The following is a 23745-nucleotide window of genomic DNA, read 5'->3' as shown; positions in this document are numbered from 1 at the left end:
TAACCCTGAAAAGTGTGAGTTGATGCATTTTGGGAGGACTAACAAGGCAAGGGAATACACAATGAATGGTAGGAAGGACAGAGGATCAGAGGGACCTTGGTGTGCATGTACATAGATCCCTGAAGGCAGCAGGACAGGTAGATAAGGTAGTTAAAAAGGCATATGGGATACTTATATTCTATGCCTCGGCTAATGAAGGCAAGAGCAGGGAGGTTATGATGGAGCTGTACAAAACACTAGTTAGGCCACAGCTGGAATACTGTGTGCCGTTCTGGTCGCCATACTATAGGAAGGATGTAATTGCATTGGAGAGGGTGCAGAGGAGATTCACCAGGATGTTACCTGGGCTGGAGCCCTTCAGCTATGAAGAGAGACTGGACAGGCTGGGGTTGTTTTCCTTAGAGCAGAGAAGGCTGAGGAGGGACCTGATTAAGGTGTACAAAATTATGAGAGGCATAGATAGGGTAGATAGAAAGGAACTTTTCCCCTTAGTAGAGGGGTCAATAACCAGGGGGCATAGATTCAAGATAAGGGGCAGGAGGTTTAGAGGGGATTTGAGGAAAAACTTTTTCACCCAGAGGGTGGTTGGAATCTGGAACACACTGCCTGAAAGGGTGGTAGAGGCAGGAACCCTCACAATATTCAAGAAGCATTTAGATGAGCATTCGAAACGCCATAGCATACAAGGCTACGGACCAATTGCTGGAAAATGGGATTAGAATACAGGGCTTCATGGCCGGCGCGAACACGATGGGCCGAAGGGCCTCTTTCTGTGCTGTATAACTCTATGACTCTCTGACGGAAGTCCATATACACCATGTCAACCATTGCCCTCATCAACCCTCTCTTTTACCTCATCAAAAAACTCGATCAAGTTAGTTAAACACGATTTGCCTTTAACAAATCCATGCTGGCTTCCCTTAATTAACCCATACTTGTCCAAGTGACTGTTAATATCTATGATTATCGTTTCCAAAAGCTTCTCCACTACCGAGGTTAAACTGACTGGCCTGTAGTTGCTGGGTTTATCCTTACACCCTTTTTTGAACGAGGGTGTAACATTTGCAATTCTCTAGTCCTCTGGCACCACCCCCATATCTAAGGAGGATTGGGAGATAATGGCGAGTACCTCTGCAATTTCCTCAACATCCCTTAGCATCCTAGGATGCATCCCATCTGGTCCTGGTGACTTAATTTTAAGTTCAGACAACCTTTCTAGTACCTCCCTCTATCAATTTTTATCTCATCCAGTAACTTCACTACCTCCTCTCTCACTATGACTTTGGCAGTATCTTCTTCCTTGGTGAAGACAGATGCAACATACTCATTTAGTACCTCAGCCATGCCCTCTGCCTCCATGTGTAGGTCTTCTTTTTGGTCCCTAATCGGCCCCACCCCTCCTTTTACTACACGTTTATTATTTATATGCCTATAGAAGATTTGAATTCCCTTTTGTTAGCTGCCAATCTATTCTCGTACTCTCTCTTTGTTCTTATTTTCTTTTTCACTTCCCCTCTGAACTTTCTATATTCAGCCTGATTCTCAAATATATTCTCAACCCGCTATCTGTCATACGTGCCCTTTTTCTACTTCATATTACTCTCTCTCTTTCGTCATCCAGGGAGCTCTGGCTTTAGTTGCCCTACCTTTCCCCCTCGTGGGAATGTGCCTCGACTGTACCCGAACCATCTCCTCTTTAAAGGCAGCTCATTGTTCGATTACAGTTTTGCTGGCCAATCTTTGATTCCAATTTACCCGGGCCAGATTCATTCACAAGTATTTTTACTCTAGATTGCTCCCTGTCCTTTTCCATAGCTAATCTAAACCTTATGATACTGCGATCACTGTTCCCTAAATGTTCCCCTACTGACACTTGCTCCACTTGATCCACCACATTCCCTAGAACCAGATCCAGCAATGCCTCCTTCCTCATTGGGCCAGAAACGTACTGATCAAGAAAGTTCTCCTGAGCACACTTCAGAAATTATTCCCCATCTCTGCCCTTTACACTACTACTATCCCAGTCTATATTACAATAATTGAAATTGCCCATTACTACCCTATAGTTCTTGCACCTCTCTGTAATTTCCCTGCAAATTTGCTCCTCTATATTTTCCCACTAGTTGGTGGCCTATAGAATATAGCTAGCAGTGTAATGGCACCTCTATTGTTCCTTAACTCTAACCAAATAAATTCTGTCCTTGACCCCTCCAGGACATCCTCTCTCTCCAGCACCAACATTCTCCTTAACCAATACCGCCACCCCACCTCCTTTCTTTCCTTCCCTAAACACCTTATATCCTGGAATATTTAAAACCCAATCTTGCCCTTTTTTGAGCCAGATCTCCGTTTTCGCCACGACATCATATTCCCACATGGCTATTTACGCCTGCAGCTCACCAACATTATTTACCACGCTGCGTGCATTTACACACATGCACTGTAAACTTGTCTTAGACCTTCTTGTCTCTCTCAATGGCCCAGAACTTCGGGTCCCCATGGGTGAGTACGCACAGGGCACTCACCCGTAGGCCCAACGGAAGTGCCGGTTTCCTGCATGCACTGCTCATGCGCGGGAAAGTGGAACTTCCGTTCCCTTAAAGGAAGGAGTTCAGAGGTCGAACGCGTGCGCCGGAGAGGCAGCACGTGCGCATGGAACTTAGGTTTTTTTTCCAGGTTTCTCTGGGAGGGTAAGTCTCCAGGAGTTACACATGTAAAAAGCAGGCGCAAGGCCTGCTTTTAACAAGGTAAGTGGTGAATTAAATAAAATTAAAACATTTTTTCCACAGGTTTATTATTTTTAAATACTTTAAAGAAAGGTAAGTTTATTTTTAGCCGTTAGAAAATGTAATTAATTTTTTCAAAAATTTAAATTATTGTTTAATAGTTATTTTATGTAATTTATAGTTATTTTAAAGTGATGTTTTGGGGCTTATAGTATTTATAGTTTTGACAACTCATCCTGTCAATTTTATGAATGAAGCATTCCCTGCTGCCATTGGCTCTCCATGGCCCACGTGATCCCAGGAGACACATCGAACTAACTGCGCCCCTGGGATACGCAAGCACTGTGCGCCGGTAGTTGGAGCAGGCCCAGGATCGGAATCCCACAGCACAACGGCCGGCGCGCTAAGTGCAGGCCGGAGGCTTACACCCACGGAAAGCCTCCGACCCGAATTTCTGGGCCAATATGACCCCACCCAATACCTTACTATTTCTTACACTAGTGCTATCTGTCTCTCCCAATCCTTTGTGCACTTTTCCTCCTTTCTAATGCTACATCCTGGTGCCCATGCCCCTGCCAAATTAGTTTAAACCCTCCCCAAGAGCATTAGCAACCTCCCCCCAGCCTGCGAGGATATTGGTTGTTGCTCTGTTGAGGTGCAACCCGTCTGGCCTGTACAGGTCCTACCTCCCCCAGAACCGGTCCCAATGTCCCAGGAATCTGAAGCCCTCCCTCCTGCACAATCTCTCCAGCCACACATTCATCTGCTCTATCCTCCTATTTCTATACTCACTAGTTCGTGGCACAGGGAGTAATCCAGAGATTACTACTTTTGAGGTCCTGCTTTTTAATCTCCTAGCTCCCTAAAATCTGCCTGCAGGACCTCATCCCTTTTTCTACCTATGTCATTGGTACCGATAGGGACCACGACCTCCAGCTGTTCACCCTCCCCCCTCAGAATGTTCTGCAGCTGCTCAGTGTCATCTTTGACCCTGGCACTAGGGATGCAACATACCATCCTGGAACCACGTCTGCAGCCACAGAAATGCCTGTCTGTTCCCCCAACCATCGAATCCCCTACCACTATTGCCTTCCCAATCTTCCTCCTCCCCCCACCCCATACAGTTGAGCCACCCATGATGTCGTGGACTTGGCTCTGGCTGTACTCCCCAGAGAAACCATCACCCTCACGAGTATTTACTGGTTGGCGAGCGAGATGCACTCAGGGCCCTCCTGCACTACCTGCCTGGTCCTCCTTGTCTGTCTGACGGTCACTCATTCCCTCTCTGCCTGCACACTCTTACACCGCGGGGTGACCATAAAACCTTAAGACCTCAATTAGAGTAATGTGTGCAGTATTGGGCTCCACACTATAGGCAAGATATTGAGGCTTATTGAGGGTACAACACAGATTCACTAGGATTCTGCCTGGAATGAGGAAATATAAATAAGACGACAGATTAAAAAGTATTTCATTAACACAACACAGATTCTGAGCTGCTTTAATAGAAGTTTTTTTTAATTGTTAAAGGATGGGACATGTAGATAGAAGCAGACCTTTTCCAGTAGGTGAGGGGTCAAGAACGAGGAGCTGTAGAGACAAAATTAAATTTCTATGTAAATTGACGCTGCCCCATTGACCAAGCGTGATCCAATGATATACTTAATTCCCCAAACCATCTCACTCCACTTGTGCACCCTGTGACGCCATTGACACCCTATATTCTTACTCACCTATTCTCACTTTCCACGTCACCAGTTCACACTCATCTCTCGTCTTTTCAAAAGGCCTTTGATAAGGTCCCACATGGTAGATTCATGACTAAGGTCAGAGCAGGTGGAGTCAGAGGACGAGTAGAAGAATGGATAGCAAGCTGGCTACAGAACAGAAAACAGAGTACGAGCTAAGGGTTGCACCTCAGAGTGGCAAAAAGTGGGAAATGGTGTTCCACAAGGATTGGTACTGGGACCACTGTTGTTCACAATTTACATAAACTATTTGAATACGGGAATCGGAACTAAAATTTCAAAATTTGCGGGTGACACCAAATTGGGGGATACAATTAATACTGAAGCGGACAGTGACAAAATACAAGATGATATTAATAAACTTGCAAAATGGGTGTGTAATTAGCAAATATATTTCAACATAAGCAAGTGTGAGGTGGTGCATTTTGGTAGGAAGAATATGGAAGCCACACGCTGCTTGAATAATAAGTCTAAATGGGGTACAGGAGCAAAGAAATCTAGGGGTACAGATACACAAATCACTAAAAGCAACATAGGTTAATAAAGCATAAAAAAAAGCAAAGCAAGCACTGAAGTTAATTTCTAGAGGATGAGAATTGAAAAGCAGAGAAGTTATGTTAAACTTATATCGAACCTTGGTTAGACCACAATTGAAGTAGTGTGTGCAATTCTGGTCTCCATATTACAAAAAAGATATAGAAGCACTGGAGAAAGTGCGTAAAAGATTTACAAGGATGATACCAGAACTGAGGGTACAATCATCAGGAAAGACTGAACCGGCTGGGGCTCTTTTCTGTAGAAAAAAGACTGAGGGGTGACCTGATTCATGTTTTTACAGTTATGAAGAGGATCGATTGAGTAGATGTAGAGAAGATGCTTCCACTTCTGGGGGAAACCAAAACTGGAGGCCATAAATACAAAATACTCACCAATAAATCCAATAGGGAATTCAAAAGATACTTCTTTACCCAGAGTGTTAAGAATGTGGAAATCACTACCACAAGGAGTAGTTGAGGCGAATAGCATAAGCTGCATTTAAGGGGAAGCTAGATCATCAACAATAACAACTTGTATTTATATAGCACCTTTAATGTAGTAAAAATTCCCAAAGCGCTTCACAGGAGTATTATAAGACAAAAATTTGACATGGAGCCACATAAGAAATTAGGGCAGATGACCAAAAGCTTGGTCAAAGAGGTAGATTTTAAGGAGCGTCTTAAAGAAGGAAAGAGGTAGAGAGGTGGAAAGGTTTTGGGAGAGAATTCCAGAGCTTAGGGCGAGGCAGCTGAAGGCACGGCCACCAATGCTCGAGTGATTATAATCAGGGATGCGCAAGAGGGCAGAATTTGAGGAGCGCAGATATCTCAGAGGGGGGGTTGTGGGGCTGAAAGATATGAGATAGGGAGGGGCGAGGCCATGGAGGGATTTGCAAACAAGGATGAGAATTTTGAAATCGGGAGCCAATGTAAGTCAGTGAGCACAGGGGTGATGGGCGAATGGAACTTGGTGAGAGTTAGGACACGGGCAGCCGAGTTTTGGATGACAAGTTTACAGACGGTAGAATGCGGGAGGCCAGCCAGCAGTGCATTGGAATAGTCAAGTCTAGAGGTAACAAAGGCATGGATGAGGGTTTCAGCAGCAGATGAGCTGAGGCAGGGGCGGAGACGGGCAATGTTACGGAGGTGGAAATAGGTGGTCTTAGTTCTGCCGCGGATAGGTGGTCGGAAGCTAGTTTCAGGGGTGATGCGCTATCAATTACTCATAAAAGACTGAGAGTTAGAAGAGTAACTAAAGGCTTTTATTAACAACAGAATGGAGGTCTGCCTCGCGTGGTCGACCGGTCCATGATACTAAGGGCTGGGGAGCAGTCACCTTTATACTAGGACCTGTGGGAGGAGTCAGCCGAGGCATGTCCAGGCATGTACACAGTGGAATACAAACAGGACAAACAGGAATACAAACAGTGGTTTACCACATTCACCCCTTGTTTAAAATTGAGTCCGGCGGGGTGAAGTGTATTAAAAGTTAGTGTATTGGAGTCTCTCCGGAGGTCTTGTCTGCCGCTGTGATCTGCGTGGCGACGGCAGGGGTAGTGAAGTTTCCGGCGTCGAGTCCAGCGTAGGCTGTGGCACAGGCGTGTCGTCCTCGTAGATGTCGAGCGGGTCGCGGGGCCCAGGCCTGCCGTCTGCTGGGGCTGGATATCGGATCGTGGGGGGGGGGGGGGGTGGTAGTGGGTAGTGGGTTACTGCGGCCCCCGAGGGTGCAAGGTCTCTTATGGAGACTGTGTCCTCCCGCCCGTCCGGGTATGCGATGTAAGCATACTGGGGGTTGGCGTGGAGGAGGTCGACCCTCTCGACCAGGGGGTCCGTTTTATGGGTCCTCACGTGTCTTCTCAGTAGGACCGGCCCTGGGGACGTCAGCCATGGCGGTAGCGATGTCCCCGATGTGGACTTCCTTGGGAAGACAAACATTTTCTCATGAGGGGTGGCGTTAGTGGCAGTGCAGAGCAGTGACCGAATAGAGTGGAGCGCATCGGGGAGCACATCCTGCCAGCGGGAGGTTGGAAGGCCCCTAGACTTTAAGGCTAGCAGGACGGCCTTCCAAACTGTCGCATTTTCTCTTTCCACCTGTCCGTTCCCCCGGGGGTTGTAACTGGTGGTCCTGCTTGTGGCAATACCCCTAGTTAGCAGGTACTGACGGAGTTCGTCGCTCATAAACGATGAGCCCCGGTCGCTATGGATATAGCTGGGGAAGCCGAACAGGGTGAAGAGGTTGTTCAGACATTTAATGACCGTGGCACTGGTCATGTCCGGGCAGGGGAAGGCGAACGGGAAACGGGAGTACTCATCAATAATATTGAGGAAGTACACATTGCGGTCGGAGGAGGGGAGAGGCCCTTTAAAATCGACGCTCAGGCGCTCGAAGGGGCGAGTGGCTTTTATCAGGTGGGCCCTGTCTGGTCTATAAAAGTGCGGTTTGCACTCAGCGCAGACTTGGCAGTTCCTGGTCATGGTCCTGACCTCCTCAATGGAGTAAGGCAGGTTGCGGGCCTTGATGAAGTGGAAGAACCTGGTGACCCCCGGGTGGCAGAGGTCATTGTGGAGGGCCCGCAGTCTATCGATCTGCGCGCTGGCGCAGGTGCCACGCGATAGCGCATCCGGGGGTTCATTTAGCTTCCCGGGCCGGTACAAGATCTCGTAGTTGTAGGTGGAAAGTTCGATTCTCCACCTCAAGATCTTGTCATTTTTGATTTTGCCCCTCTGCTTGTTGTTAAACATAAAAGCAACTGAACGCTGGTCAGTGAGCAGGGTAAATCGTTTTCCGGCCAGGTAGTGCCTCCAATGACGCACAGCCTCCACAATCGCCTGGGCCTCCTTCTCAACAGCGGAGTGTCTGGTCTCCGGGCCTTGGAGGGTTCGTGAAAAGAAGGCCACGGGTCTCCCCGCCTGATTGAGGGTAGCGGCCAGGGCAAAGTCAGACGCGTCGCTTTCCACCTGGAAGGGGATGGATTCGTCCACTGCGTGCATGGTGGCTTTGGCAATGTCCTCCTTGATACGGTGGAAGGCTAAGCGGGCCTCTGCTGTCAAGGGAAAAGAGGTGGACTTGATCAGCGGACGGGCCTTGTCCGCATAGTAGGGGACCCACTGGGCGTAATAGGAGAAAAACCCTAGGCACCTCTTCAGGGCCTTGAGGCAGTGGAAGTTCCATAAGGGGACGCATCCGGTCGGGGTCGGGGCCGATGACTCCGTGTTCCACAACACAGCCAAGGATGGCGAGGCGGTTTGTGCGGAATATGCACTTCTCCTTGTTATATGTCAGGTTTAGGAGTTGGGCGGTGCGGAGGAATTTTGAGAGGTTTGCGTCATGGTCCTGCAAGTCACGGCCGCAGATGGTCACATTGTCCAGATATGGGAAAGTGGCCTGCAACGCATTTTGATCTACCATCCGGTCCATCTCCCTTTGGAAGACGGAGACCCCGTTGGTGACGCCAAAGGGAACCCTAAGGAAGTGATAGAGGCGGCCGTTTGCCTCAAAGGCAGTGTACTGGCGGTCCTCAGGGCGGATGGGGAGCTGGTGGTACGCTGATTTCAGGTCAATGGTCGAGAAGACGCGGTACTGCGCGATCTGGTTGACCATATCAGCTATACGGGGGAGTGGGTAGGCGTCCAGCAGGGTGTAGCGATTTATTGTCTGGCTGTAGTCGATGACCAGGCGCTGCTTCTCGCTGGTCTTAACGACCACAACCTGGGCTCGCCAGGGGCTGGTGCTGCCCTCAATAATCCCTTCTTTCAGGAGCCGCTCCACTTCGGTTTTAATGAAAACCCTGTCCCCGGCACTGTATCGCCTGCTCTTTGTGGCGATGGGCTTACAGTCGGGGGTGAGGTTAGCAAACAGTTGGGGGGGGGGGGGGGTGACTCTGAGTGTGGAGAGGTTGCACCTGGTGCGCGGCGGGCAGTTTGGAAGCTGCTGGCTGCGGACTGTGAGTGGGGGTAGGGGTCCACCGTACGCCATCGTAACACTTTTAAGGTGGCACTGAAAATCTAACCCCAGCAGGACGGCAGCGCAGAGGTCAGGCAGGACCAGAAGTTTAAAATGATCGTACACGGTCCCGTCTACTACGAGTGTCACCACGCAGTAGCCGCCGATGTCCGCCGACTGGGACTCGGAGGCCATAGAAATCCGCTGTTGCGCAGGCAGGACTGGGAGAGAGCAACGCCGCACCGTGTCGGGGTGGATGAAGCTCTCCGTGCTCCCAGAGTCAAAAAGGCAGATTGTATCGTGACCATTTACCTTAATGTCCATTGTGGAACTGGCCAGTTGGTGCGGTCTCGCTTGGTCCAGTGTAACGGATGCCAGCGTAGGGGTCGGTGTGTCGCTGCGGGTATCAGATGAGGCGGTGTCGGGGGCCTGCTGCGTCCCGGCTGTCGTCCAAGATGGCGGCGTCCATGATCCCCATGTGGCTGGAGGCGTCCAAAATGGCTGCTGTACCGGTGATTCGCACATGGCCGGGGAGGTCCAAGATGGTGGCCCGCATGGCCCACACGCGGCGCTGCTGGGGTTCGGGGTGGCTTTGGCCCTGCAGACGCTAGCGTAGTGTCCCTTCTTCCCGCAGCCCGAGCAGATCGCGTTTTTCGCCGGGCAGCGCGCTCTGGGGTGTTTTGCCTGGCCACAGAAGTAGCATTTCTGGCCTTGGGGCACTGCTGTCTGGCCTTGGGACACTGCTGCGGTAGTTGGGCCGTTGTTGGGGTGTGGCTGGGGTGGCACGGCGCTATGAGGCGGTCCTACCGTGTCCCAGGCTGTCATTCCCCGCGGCGTCCACGGTGCAGAGGAGTAGGCATCCATGCCCTGGTAGGCTGCATCCAACGATAGTGCGAGTTCAGAGGCCTTGTTGAGGTCGAGGTTACTCTGCTCCAACAGTCGCTGTCGGGTGTAATTGGATCTGTGGCCCGCTACAAAAGCGTCCCGGATAAGTTCCTCTGTGTACACGGCGGCCTTTACATCCTTACAACCACAGGCCCGGCCAAGCACAGACAGTGCCTGAAGGTATTCCACGGTCGATTCCCCAGGTTGTTGTTTACGACTCCCCAGGAGGTGCCTGGCGTACACTTCGTTCACTGGGCGCGTGTACTGGTCCTTGAGGAGCTTGATAGCGTCCGCGTACGAGGTCGCGTCTTGGATGACCGAGTACACTCGGTGGTTCACTTTGGAGGTCAGGACATCCAGTTTGTCCTCGTCCGATTTGATTGCTTCGGAGGCGGTCAGGAATTTTTCGAAACACTTAAGCCAGTGAGTAAACTTGGTGGATGAGTCCGCCTCCCGATGATCTAAGTCCAGGCATGCTGGCGTGAGGATCTTCTCCATTATAAAAATGTTGTTAATAAAATTGATGCGCTATCAATTACTCATAAAAGACTGAGAGAAGAGTAACTAAAGGCTTTTATTAACAACAGAATGGAGGTCTGCCTCGCGTGGTCGACCGGTCCATGATACTAAGGGCTGGGGAGCAGTCACCTTTATACTAGGACCTGTGGGAGGAGTCAGCCGAGGCATGTCCAGGCATGTACACAGTGGAATACAAACAGGAATACAAACAGTGGTTTACCACAAGGGGCAAATTTAACAACAAGGTTGCGAACAGTTTGGTTCAGCCTCAGACAGATGCTAGGGAGGGGGATGGAGTCGGTGGCTAGGGAACAGAGTTTGTGATGGGGTCCGAAGACAGTGGCTTCAGTCTTCCTAATACTTAATTGGAGAAAATTTCTGCTCATCCATGTTGGACAAGCAGTGTGTCAATTTAGAGACCGTGGAGGGGGTTGAGAGAAGTTGTGGTGAGGTAGAGCTGGGTGTTGTCAGTGTACATGTGGAAACTGATGCCTTGTTTTCAGATGTTGTCGCCAAGGGGCAGCATATAGATGAGAAATAGGAGGGGGCCGAGGATAGATCCTTGGGGGATCTCAGGAGGTAACAATGCGGGAGGGGGAAGAGAAGTAATTGCAGGTGATTTTCTGGCTATGATTAGATAGGAACAGCAACTCATCTTCCGACTAGGCACTTTGCAGCCTTCCGGACTCAATATAGAGTTCAACAGTTTCAGATCATAACCTCGGCCCCTATTACTTTTTTACTTATAATTTTTTCCACCCCTTTGTTTTGGGTCTGCCTTTCTCCCCACCCCCTTTCCTTTTGTTTCTCTCTCTTACCTGCCAGTACACTTCACACCTAATCTCAGCTGCCTTTTGTCTCCACGGGCCTATTACCATCTCGTCTGGCTTCGAATACCTTTTATTGTCTCTCTTGTTCGATCGCAGCCTTGCCTTCGATCTATTTTATTTTCTTTCCAGTTTTGAAGAAGGGTTTCGACCCGAAACGTCAACTCAAATTTCTCTCCACAGATGTTGCCTGACCTGCTGAGTTTTTCCAGCATTTTCTGTTGTTATTTTAGATAAGAATGGAGCCAGGCGAGTGCAGTCCCACCCAGCTGGACAATAGTGGAGAGGCGATGGAGGAGGATGGAGGAGGATGGAGTGGTCAAACGTGTCAAAGGCTGCAGACAGGTCGAGAAGGACGAGGAGGGATAGTTTATCTTTGTCACAGTCACAAAGGATGTCATTTGTGACTTTGCGGAGAGCCGTTTCAGTACTGCCTTTCTCAAGGGTAATTAGGGATGGGCAATAATTGCTGGCCTCGTCAGCGACGCCCACATCCCATAAATGAAAAAAAAACATGACGGGCAGAAACCGGATTGGAGGGATTCAAAGATGGAGTTGCGGGGAAGATGGGTGCGGATTTTGGAGATGACAACATGTTCAAGGACTTGAGAGGAAAGGGAGGTTGGAGATGGGGCGGTAGTTTGCAAGGACGGAGGGGTCAAGGGTTGGTTTTTTTGAGAGGGGTGTTGACGGCCGATTTGAAGGAGCAGGGGACAGTAGCTGAGAAGAGCGAACTGTTAACAATGTCAGCTAACATGGGACCCAGAAAAGGAAGTTGGGTGGTCAGCAGTTTGGTGGGAATAGGGTTGAGGGAGCAGGAAGTGGGTCTCATGGACAAGATGAGCGCGGAGAGGTCATGAGGGGAGATCGGAGAGAAACTGAAGATGGATGCGAATTTAGGGCTAGGGCAGGGTAAACCTTAGAGGAAGTTTGGCCTGGTGGACTGGAGGAAGGAAGTGGCAGAGACAGCTGATCAGATGGTCTCAATCTTAGAGACAAAGAAATCCATGAGCTCCTCGCATTTGTTGTTGGAGGTGAGTGTGGAGGAGACAAGGGAGAGGGCTTTAAGATCGGAATAGATGGTTATGCTGAGAGTTAGATGAAGATGGGTGGGAGGTGGCTCATGTGGAGCATAAACACCAGCACAGACGAGTTGGCCTATTTCTGTGCTGTAAATTCTATGTAATACTCGAGATCCAAAACCTCTGAAGTCAATCCTTTCTCTTCCCCTCCCACAACTGTTTCAACTATCTCTCTGAATTTCATTTACTGGATCAATAATTCTAGCTGCTCCTTATGCATTCATACTTAGATTTTAAAGTATGCTTTTGGAGGGTCTGTAGACTTTCTCATCACCAGTCCCACCTGCTTACACTTGAATCCATCCACCAATTAGCTGAAGGAATGATTTGAAGAGGTGACTAAAGTAGTGGACAGGGGACTGTCTCTGGATGTTATTGATATGGGCTTCCAGAAGGCATTCGATAAAAGTCCCACATAAGAGATTGTTATCTAAGGTAGAAGCCCATGGAATAGAGAGCATATTATTGACCTGGTTAGGAAATTGGCTGAGCAGCAGGAGACCAAGAGTAGGGATAATGGGCAGATACTCAAATAGATAGGATGTGACTAGTGGTGTCCCACAAGGATCTGTATTGGGGCCTCAACTATTCACAATATTTATTAATGACTTAGATGATGGGATAGAAAGTCATATATCCAAATCTACTGATGACACAAAGATGGGCAGCATTGTAAACAGTGTAGATGAAAGCATAAAATTACAAAGGAATATTGACAGATTAAATGAATGGGCAAAACTGTGGCAAATGGATTTCAATGTAAGCAAATGTGGGGTCATCCACTTTGGACCTAAAAAGGATAGAACAGGGTACTTTCTAAATGGTGAAAAGCTAAAACAGTGGAGGTCCAAAGAAAGTTGGGGATCCAGGTACATAGATCATTCAAATGTCATGAACAGGTACAGAAAATAATCAGAAAGGCTAACGGAATGCTAGACTTTATATCTAGAGGACTAGAGTACAAGGGGGTAGAAGTTATGCTGCAGCTATACAAAAACCTGGTCAGACCACACCTGGAGTATTGAGAGCAGTTCTGGGCACCACACCTTAGGAATGATATATTTGCCTTGGAGGAAGTGCAGCGTAGGTTTACCAGAACGCTACCCGGTCATCAAGAGGAGAGATTACACAAATTAGGGTTGTATTCCCTAGAATTTAGGTGGTTAAGGGGTGAGCTGATCGAAGTTTTCATGATATTAAGGGGAACAGATAGGGCAGATTTGAGAGAGAAACTATTTCCGCTGGTTGGGGATTAGAGCGCATAGTCCAAAAATTAGAGCCAGACCTTTCAGGAGTGAAATTAGGAAACACTTCTATACACAAAGGGTGGTAGAATTTTGGAATGCTCTTCCGCAAACAGCAATTGATGCTAGATCAATTGTTAAAGTTAAATCTGAGATCGATAACTTTTTGTTAACCAAAGGTGTTAAAGGATATGTGCCAAAGGCGGATATATGGAGTTAGGTCGCAGATCAGCCATGATCTCATTGAATGGCGGAACAGGCCCGAGGGGCTGAATGGCCTACTCGTGTTCCTATGGCTGAAACATGCCACTCGTTCCATATGATCTGCATGTTCTGGACACTCCCAAACCATCAATTCAAGTGTGCATTCACCTTCTCTCCCATATTCTCAAACTGTGACAATCCCACTTCATAAATGGTTGGCAGCCACAGCAATGATGGAAACAAGCCTAGCAGATAGCACCACACTCTGGCCCCAAAATTCCATGGCGCTTTCAACATTTCTGCAGCCTAAGGTTGGGGCAACTCACTTTACTGGTCAGCAAATTGGAGTGGAAGCCCTTTACACTGGTTTTCCACTCCAAAACAAAACGCCCACATTTCCAAATGCGGTTTCGCCCTGTAATGAAATCTGTTTGTCTTGATCCTGTATTCGTTTTGCACTCATGTATATTACCCTCCCCCACTGTGTATAGTTTCACTTCCTCTTTCCCGACTAACCTGGGAGGTTCCAGGTCTTGGCTCTTGGCTCCGCCCCTGACTTCTCTTACATAAAGATCCCAGGATCTGTATGACTCATTCCTGTGAACCAGTCGGCGTGTTGAGATGTTAGCTCTGATCTTAAGTGATTAAAAGCCAACTTGTTTAAGTCTATAACTTCTAGTTTTGTGGTTATTGAAGGCCCATCAGGCCCTTACCATGATCTACTCGCTAAGTCCTCATGAACCTAATTTGAATATATTATAAAGAGAGCCAGTGGTACTGGAGCCCTAAATGTTCTGTAGTTACATTCACAATGCACTAGGGGCAAGTTAGAATGAGAAATATAGATGCAGCTATTGCCAGGATAAGCTGAGACTAGTGAAAACAAAGAGTTTTTGATTTAAACATTGGTGGAAGTTTGAGTACAGATTACTGGAGCTGGGAGTGATTTTTTTGCATTGAGCAAAGACTGCCTTGAACTTGGTTTGGACTGCCTGTGTGAGTGTAAGACCATCAGGAGATTTTGACCCCACTCCCACCAACCAGGAGGGCTTCTTCGGAGCCAGTATGGCACTCTCAATAGGCATACCTTTGTTTGCCATTATCTTGATGCAAACAAGAGTGAGGCAGCATTTAAAGAAAGATATTAATACCCCTCCCCTCCAAAGAATAAACAGGCAGCACAGGTTCTATGATGACCTTTGTGCAGATGTGTATTAGAAAAGTGTACTTTACCAAAGAGGCAATGGGGGAAGCTATGCCAGCTACTCCATGACGACCTGCAGCCACGGTGATTTGCTCACACTGCTCTGTCTGTGGCTATGAAAATGGTGACTTCCCTCAACTTTAATGGCACTAGGGGTAATTTTAAGGCAGCTATAGGGGATAATATCTCTACTGTCACCCAGGGGAACATATTGGCATGTGTTTGTCAGGTGACTGATATACTTTCCTGAAAAGCTGGGAATTCAGTCAGTGTGGCATCACAGCAAGGAACAGAAGTTAGGGCCAAGCTAACAGTAGAGCTGTCCAGTTTTTAATGCGATTTCTGGCTCTCTCAAGACCCAGGGATTGCACCCACGGTGCTTTCCAAGCTCCTATAGTTAACCCCCTCAACTTCCCTAAAAGAAGGGGCTTCCATTCCCTGAATGTACAGATGGTGTATGATATTATGCAAAGGATCCTGTGTGTCAACGTGAGATTTATGAAATTGCCATGATGCATTCATCCTTTGGAATTCAGCCTTTCCTGACTTCAAGGGAATAAAAATTATGACAACTAACTACTTATGGGTGGCAAGGCTTGCACCCTGCTCTCAAATATAGTGACCCCACTAAGTTTTACAAATAGTGGCAGAGGAATATTACAGCGAGGCATATACTTCTATTAACGTGATCATCAAAAGGACCATTGGGTCTTAAAGGAACACTTTTGCTGCCTTGACAGGCTGCACAGTATGCTCTAGTTAATGTGTCCTGCATACACTTGTGTATACTGTGCCTGGCACAACTTTGCCATCAAAAAAGGTCTGGATTTGACATTGCTGGGGAGACAGAACTACATAGAAGTTACAACATAGAAATAGGCCATTTGTACTGGCATTTATCCTCCATGTGAGCAAATAGACCTAATCATATTTACCCACCTTGTTCCCTTGACCCCTTTTCCTTCATCCATCTATCCAGTCTAATCCTGAACGTTGATATTGTGGTTTTCATTCAGTTACTGCTGCTGCTCTACATTAGACATGTTGGTGAATTGCTGCACAGCTGCTTCACCCTATCCACTTCTTTCATGGTGCATTCCAACTCCCCTGCTTCCTTTGAATGTTCACCCACACACAATACAAGTTTGCTAACGTGGTTCTTTATTTGTGAGTTTCCCCATTAGCCTCCGTTAATTCAGAAACATGCCTTGATCCACCCAGCCTGTTTGGTAGCTAATGTCTCCAGGGCTCCTGGAGCTAAAGCAGGCACAGCATCACCCTGTTACTTTTAGAATGAAGTATAAATGTTCACTTTATGTTAGACTTTAAGAGTTCAAACTAATTTTCAGTACTTACTCGGCTGCCTCTGCCACAACATCATAATCAACGAGGATCAACTCAAATCAAGTAAACTGCTGGAATAAAAACCATCTGCAGTTCATTTACTATAAACCTCCTCCCTAACCCATGTTAATTCATAAAATTCAAACTGAGTTAAGGATACCATGGAAACCTATTTTGGAGCAGTATAAAATCCAGGTCTGGAAGTAAACTACTATAATGTTTTTAAGTCATACAGTCTTCACAGTTCGGCAAAACCTTTTTTTTTGATTAAGCAGGGAGAATAGTGCAGCAGGTCCAAATGAGAGATACATTTCAAAGCAATTTACAGCACATCTTTGTCATTAAATAAAAAAAGGTTTGTCAAATACTTTTTCATTTAGATAACATCACTTAAAAGCAAAATACTATTCCTGTTACCTCACTAGAGATACCATTTTGCATGTGGCTTTATTATTAATATACAGTGAGATGCATACATCCAGAAGGTAGGGTAGAGGGAGCAAGGGCCAACTGGATTCCAAAATTGTAGATGTAAAAATAAAAACACCCTGAAAAGGAATGAAGACACACGAAAACATTTTAGAATAAAAGCCCTTAGCTGTTACACAAATTGCATACTAAAAAAGTTGTGCATGCTTTCCAAAATCCAAAACTTACTTCATTCTGCTCTTCACCACATCCCCAGAACTGCACAAAAGCCAGCTAAGGATATATTATGAATCAAGTGCTCAGTACAGGAAAGTTTTTTTTATCCGGGACCGACGTGGTGCCGGTTCATCAAAAATTCCAGATAACCGAAAGCTATAGTAAAAGATACGGAGCGGAGAGCTCCGTATAAAGCAACAAACCCTGTTGCTTAGCAACAGGTTCAGAACAATGGCCACAAGTTCCAAGCGGCTCTGTAGCTTAGCAACAGCTGCAGCCACACCCTTGCACAGCAACAGATCGAGGAAAGCAAGTAATAAAACTTACCTGAACCTACTCCTGAATTTTGCCGGTTAACCGAGATTTCCGCTTATTTAGGTGCCGGTAAATCGAAATTTTCCTGTACCACAATACAGAGTTAAGCAACAGATTAATGAACATTCTTTGCACTTTATGTCTGTGTTGATCTGTTGGTTTTCCTTAGAAGAACCAAGAGGAAAATAGAATGTCAATGCTGGCAAAAATGTGTTAAATTAGTTCTTTATACCACCATATTGGAAATGGAGGCTCTGCTTAGATTCCTTTACATATTTGTCAAAGGAGTAAACAATTGGTAGTTTATTCACAAATTCCCTTTATTAGTTTATTATGCCCATACATTTGGAATTTTTCAAGGCACTGTGCACACAGCACACAATATTCCCACGTCCCAGATGGACAGAAGGCTGATGACCTCATAGACCCCCAAGGGCTGCCATTTAAAAATCTATGTGCTGATTGTTTTGATGAAGTGACAGTACCACCAGTCTCAAAATCCTAGTTATTGTAGTTTACATATAAAGCAAACCTAATAAAATGGATATGCGATTGTACGAGACAGAGTTTTGTGGCCACTAACTGCTCCATTTCTCTTCCACCAGAAAATACATCCCAAATCTGAAAAAAAGTGAGCATCTACAATCACCACAGTTCATCATTTTCATGCCTTTCAAGCAGCTAGATTTCAAGACAAATTCTATTCCTTACTTTACCAATTGATGCGGACCAGTGAGGTAAAAAGAACACCATATAGATTGTGTGCAGATTTCTCCTGCCGTTTCTCTTCTGCTCATGGTGTTCTTACAAGTGTATCAGTAACTCGGTTGCTTGACTTGTGACTGGCATCTGAATGATTTGCTCCATAGGACTATGGCAAGGATCAGTGGTATGAACTTGTGCACCTTGCAGCTTTTGCTGTTGAGGCTAGTATTTCAGCCTCTCATGGTGATATTTTTAAGACAATCCTTGGAAATGATATCAGTACAATACAAAGTCACACCTGAAATAAAAAGAGAGAAATTATTTTAATCAGTGATAGGAAACCAGCAGTTTACACCAGTTTCAAAATCAAGACAACATAAACTTTGGATATTTGCAAGTTCTTAAAACTTACTGAAATTTGTTCCCAGAGAATAAAATTACATATGGCTCACTTATGGGAAGAGTGTAATGTGACACTTTTTTAAATCTTAAAATGGAGAGCTAAACAATTAAATAACATTTTTGTAGGTCAACTAAATTTTATGAAAATTAACATTAATATAAGACTCTATTGGGATAAAAAAGACTAAAATGAAAACATTGGTCAAAAAGTCCACAATGTTTGAAACAGATGTTGAAAATTAAAATTGAAGAATAAGGGCTTGGTCAAGTAGCAGCTTAGTAATTCTCAACATTTCACGTGGCCTTGTGAGCTGTGAAACCATTACTCAAACACATTTTGAAAATAAGACAAGCAAAAATGTAAAGTCAGAACTACCTTGACATCACCCATCTCCGCCAGATTAAAACTAAAATTTGGGACTAAAAATCTAAGTTAAATTCTGAGACTAAAGCAACAGTGATGACAATTTAACGGCAGCATGGAAATGCTTAAGCAGAAAACAGGAAATGGAGGTCACATCACAGGAGGGTGCCATTCAAGAAGGGACATGCATCTGTAAACCTTACATTTGGGATTTGCTCTCTTTACATTGCACAAAGAACAATTGAAAAATTAAGAATCCATAATAGTTTACCTTAAAATGTGAAGTGCTGTTTTTCTTCAATTCTTCAGATTTCACAAAGCTCAGTAGGATAGCCACTGTGAAAAAGTGTAACTCTATACTAATTCTGTCTGTGAAAGTCTGTGTACTTAGTGAGAGCATTTCAGATAGCAGATGTTTACAGTGACAACATTTTACTACTTTTAACTTGAGCCAAAAGAATGATTCACAGAACACAGCTCCACACAAAGCTACTCGTGTCCCTTTGTTTGAAATGCAGCTTCAGGACTGAATATTTAATTTTTCTCAAAGAAAAATGTCTTTGTCATTGCACCTAAAATACAATGGCCAAATGATTTCACAGGTGTATGTTCCAAGACAGTGGCAATTTCTTGTCCATTGCTGAAAAGCTTTGAGTTATATTTGGACATTTTCAAAATGGAGCTATTTTGACTAAACTCTGTGTTCCATGTTTTAAAAAAAACATTACTCCAAAAATACAACTTTTCTAAAAACTTATTTCTGGCATGTCACCATACATGTGCATTTAAGTTCCAGCAAATCCTCAATAATTTTAATACTGCATCTGAACATACCTTGTGCACAAACAAAATAATTTTTCTAAAACTACTTGTTTAACGAGCCTTATTGGCTGTCCTATCAGGAACTGGGTGGGCACTGTCTAAGCTCATTTCACATTGGGCCTTCATAGAGAGAGGAGAAATTTATTCCATCAGTCTGGGCTGGATTTAAACTCAGTTTCCAGAAGTGAAAAGACACTCAGCACATACCACGTCTCACAAATTGGGCAAATACTTGTTTGCAATTCTGTTGCACAATTTTTGCTCAAATCCTAGCCAGCACTGAATTTTCATTTGCAATGGAGTACCGAGGTGCAGGGTATCAATTACCACTCGGAACCCATATGCAATGAAAAGCAGTCCAAGAGATCTCATTGACCATGCGTACATTAACTGTTAATGCACTTACCTTTTATATGATGTGATCTCTGCCCCAGCAAAGAACCAGTCCAGTTCCCTCTTGAAGGCGTGCACAAGCCAGTAACACATTCCAGAGGCTCACTACTTTCTGGGAAAAGACGAACTGCCTAACATCTAGTTTATTCCAACTGTTGCGTGTTTAAATGCATGTCCCCTGTTCCTCCCCAAGCTGTCACATTAAAATAATCCATCAATATTCATGCAATCCAGCCTTTTCGTTATTTTATATAGCTCAATCAGCTTGCCTTTAAGTCTACGCTGTTCTGAAGTAAATAGACCCAGCTCTTTAAGACTATCGGAGTAACTAAATCAAGAACAGTGTAGGATTCTAACAAAATGTAGTTAAACCTAATGTTTCCCAAGAATAAAGTTATGCAAGTAGATTCCTATGAAGCACACAAACCGTGTTCTCCATAGCTTAAAGATACTTTCCATTGTTAAAAAAAATCTGATTTCAAACCATTGGAAATTTCGTGACTATTTTCAATCAGAATTAATAGCTATGTTTGGCCACTTAGATGTGGAAAATTGTTTAGTAATCTGTATTTATGTGTTTTAATGTAATCATGCAGTTGTTTACAGGAGGATATGGAAGGGATAGTGTGATCAGGATTCAATTTGTCAATATACACAATAACCTTTATTCTATATCACACAACCATAAATAGAAATTAGTTATCAAATCTGTTTATCTCAGAATTTTATATTAAAATACTTCAAATATATCATTGGGTAGTAAGGTCTTGAAGTAGAATTTTGATAAAAGTTTGCAAGTAGCACTAGAATGCCTAAAAGCCTGCCTGGTGATTTTACGATCAACCAGTTTTTCCAATAATTGATGAAGTCAGCTTGTCAACATTAGGCTCATTCACGTAGCTAAGATTTGTACCCAGAACACACTGCTTCATCAAAAAAGTTTGAAAAATGTCTAATTTCTTATTAACCCACAATAGAACAGCAGTAATGAATACATCCCACGTGTATGAGGCATTAAACCATATTAAATGTCAAGGTCATAAGTCACCAGCATTGGAAATTTAAAAAGCATTTAGTGGCTGGTTCACTTCATAAAACTACTTTTTGCAAATATTCACCGTCTTTTGACAGGATACACAAAACAATTGTTCAACTACTTTTCTTTATTGCATTTTACCATTAGGATCTTACAAGTCAAAAAGGTACATGGCATTTGTGACTGCTCACGTTATTAATGACATCCCACTAAATTACCATACAAATGAGATCCTTAGTGTACATTCCTGTTTACAAATATTATAACCATTTTTGGCATTATTTAAAAAAAGTCAAATAAACCCAAGAAACAAATGAGCTTCTACCTGAACCAGCACCAGTCTAAAACACTTTATAACAGTGGCACATGGAACTGCTTTCACACTTCCACTTTGGAAAGGAAAAGCAAAATGGGCGTATCAAAGTCTGTCAGGAAGGACAGGGTACATGTATACAAACATACACACACGCACACCAAACAGACCTAAGCTTTTATAGTGTTCTCACTCTTTACAGGACCAATCAGAACACTTATTTCCCCTAGCCAATAGTTTAAACTGCACAGTGTCCAAACAGTTTTAAAACAAAACATCAGATCCTGAATCACAAAACTTACTAGAGCGAGCCCTATTCATAAACACAAACCTGTTTGCAGGCACTTTGGTTAAGGGATCAAGTCACTGTACAGTGAAAAGAAAGGCTCTTCATCAGTTGCTACCAAATTAATGCCTTATGATTTGGCTAGAAAATTTGAATAATTTGTTACAGTACTTGAATATATATAATGTCTGAAACCTCTTCCCAAATATGTCCAAATATAAATAGGCTGTAGAGTTCGATTGTCTTGAATTATTCACACTGTCCTTTTTACAATAGCAATTTTCAGACTGCAGTTGTGAGTTATAGTTAGATACGAGGTTATGAATGTCATTTTCTATTCAAGTTTCAAGCACACACATTTTTCTTTTCTTCTTTTAAACAAAATTCTACACTTTTCCCCACAACCCCCCCCCCCACAAACCAATATAACTGACAAGAACCACTTCAATTATATTTTGTGTCTGGTTATGGTCCTGCTGTAGAGCTGCCAGCAGCAAGAAAAAGGTTCAACATTTCATTGTCCCTTACTATCATCCCCATTAATTATGGAATGTTTTTATAAAAGCAAAGGAAATCTGGATATCACCAAGGTACTATAAACATATTCCCATGATCATACTCGTTTTCAGTCAGAAAATAGTTTGAGTAAACAGTGTTTAAAATAAAACATTTCCCAACTAAGAATTGTTTTTAAAAAATGATCAAGGGAAATTACTCAATTCCTTGGAACCAGCTCAAAAGCCACAGATGTTTGAGGGTCTTCAGCAATACACACTTTAAATGTTCCTTTTATGCTCCACTTATTTAAGTCTATACGGTCTTCCCAGCATGCTTCAGCCACTTCAGATTCAAATCCAAGTAATCGTCAGCTCCATAAATCTCTTAATTGCATCAGCACCATCTTTAATCCATTAGGTCGCTTAATTTTTCCATTCAGTTCGGATGCAATGCTTATGCAGTGGAACATTTGTGGAAGGGTATATTTTTATTATGAAATCATGAAAACCGAGTTCTACTCATCAGTTGTGTGAATCCTAGGAATGCTTCAGTGTTTTCTGTGCTTCAGCACCACATAAACAAACTTCTCTTATATTAACAGTGGTGCATGCAAAACCCAGCTACAAAGAGGAAAAGGAGCCCGCTATGAAGAGCAGCAGCCATTAATAGGGCCAATAGGCAGTATAATCGGTCAGTATAATCACAACAGGACAGTAACGCGTAAGCCGGCTGCTACACAGCCATAATTCTGCACTACAGGCGATGGCTTAATAGTTGAGCTTCATGACTGGTCGTTCTCGGCTACCATCCGTCACTTGGCTGGTGCCACGCTTCCGGTTGCGCTTTAGCTTGAAATCTTTATCAAAAACTTCTCCTGAACGTAGAGCTGAAACGAGGTCATCAAATTCTCCACCCTCCTCACTACCTTCTTTTGCCTTTTTTGCTTTGCGCTCTCTTTCTCGTTGTTCTTTAAGCTAAAAAAAAGAAAAAGAACTTGTGAAAGCAGCCAATTGTTTCAACTGGAGATAAAAGACCATATTTTATATATTATACACACACATAGTACAGATTGCAGAATTTACTGCTAACTCACAGCCTCACTAAAAGAAAACAAAAAAAAAGGCTAAAAAAAAGGTTTCAAAAAACTATCACTTTGCCTCCACAATCACTCTATATAGAAATGGAGGAGGAGCAGAAGACTTCATGTTATGTATTAAAGTGTCCTAGGAGATCCGATGAGCAAACCTGCTTTGTTTAATGATAGTTATATTTTAGCTCCTGTATGAACAAATATCCAATCAAGGACAATGTAATATCCACATTGTCAGTAAAAGATCTTTTCAATTAGCCATTATGTATCCTATTGTTAAAAAAAATACTATTGATACAACACATCAGAATGACAAAGCAACATCACAAATTTTTGTTGGGTGGTAGGAACATACCAAAAGAGACATTAAAAGATAAGTTGGGGGAATAATAAGACTGCATAAATATGACAGCCAGCAATATGAAAAATATATCCATTAACTACAACTCACTCGATGAATTAACAGAAAATGCTGGAAATACTCAGCAGGCCTGATGAAGGGTCCCAGACCTGAAACGTTAACTCTTTCTCTCTCCATGGATGCTGCCTGGCCTGCTGAGCCTTTCCAGCATTTTCTGTTGTTATTTCAGATTTCCAGCATCCGCAGTATTTTG

The 23745-nt window shown here is 44.3% G+C and overlaps 1 protein-coding gene and 1 long non-coding RNA gene across 2 annotated transcripts in view; one reads left to right on the top strand and one right to left on the bottom strand.

The window, feature by feature from the left end:
• LOC147109389 (uncharacterized) overlaps positions 1-23745 on the top strand; it is a 64645-nt gene that overhangs the window by 34634 nt on the left and 6266 nt on the right. The window contains exon 2 of the long non-coding RNA XR_015080264.1: positions 17828-17959. This is a non-coding gene — a long non-coding RNA (uncharacterized LOC147109389). The remainder of the gene's footprint in view (positions 1-17827; positions 17960-23745) is intronic.
• The window catches only part of daam1a (dishevelled associated activator of morphogenesis 1a), a 265075-nt gene continuing 262383 nt past the window's right edge, over positions 21054-23745 (bottom strand). Inside the window, exon 27 of the mRNA XM_086003291.1 lies at positions 21054-23015. Coding sequence (XP_085859417.1) covers positions 22809-23015 — 207 coding nt within the window. The 3' untranslated portion in view covers positions 21054-22808. The remainder of the gene's footprint in view (positions 23016-23745) is intronic.

Source organism: Somniosus microcephalus, chromosome 12 (assembly GCF_052327205.1).
Source record: "Somniosus microcephalus isolate GS21.2 chromosome 12, FLI_Smic_1.0, whole genome shotgun sequence".
In the NCBI taxonomy this organism is placed as follows: domain Eukaryota; kingdom Metazoa; phylum Chordata; class Chondrichthyes; order Squaliformes; family Somniosidae; genus Somniosus; species Somniosus microcephalus.
This window is presented reverse-complemented; position numbering and strand designations above follow the sequence as displayed.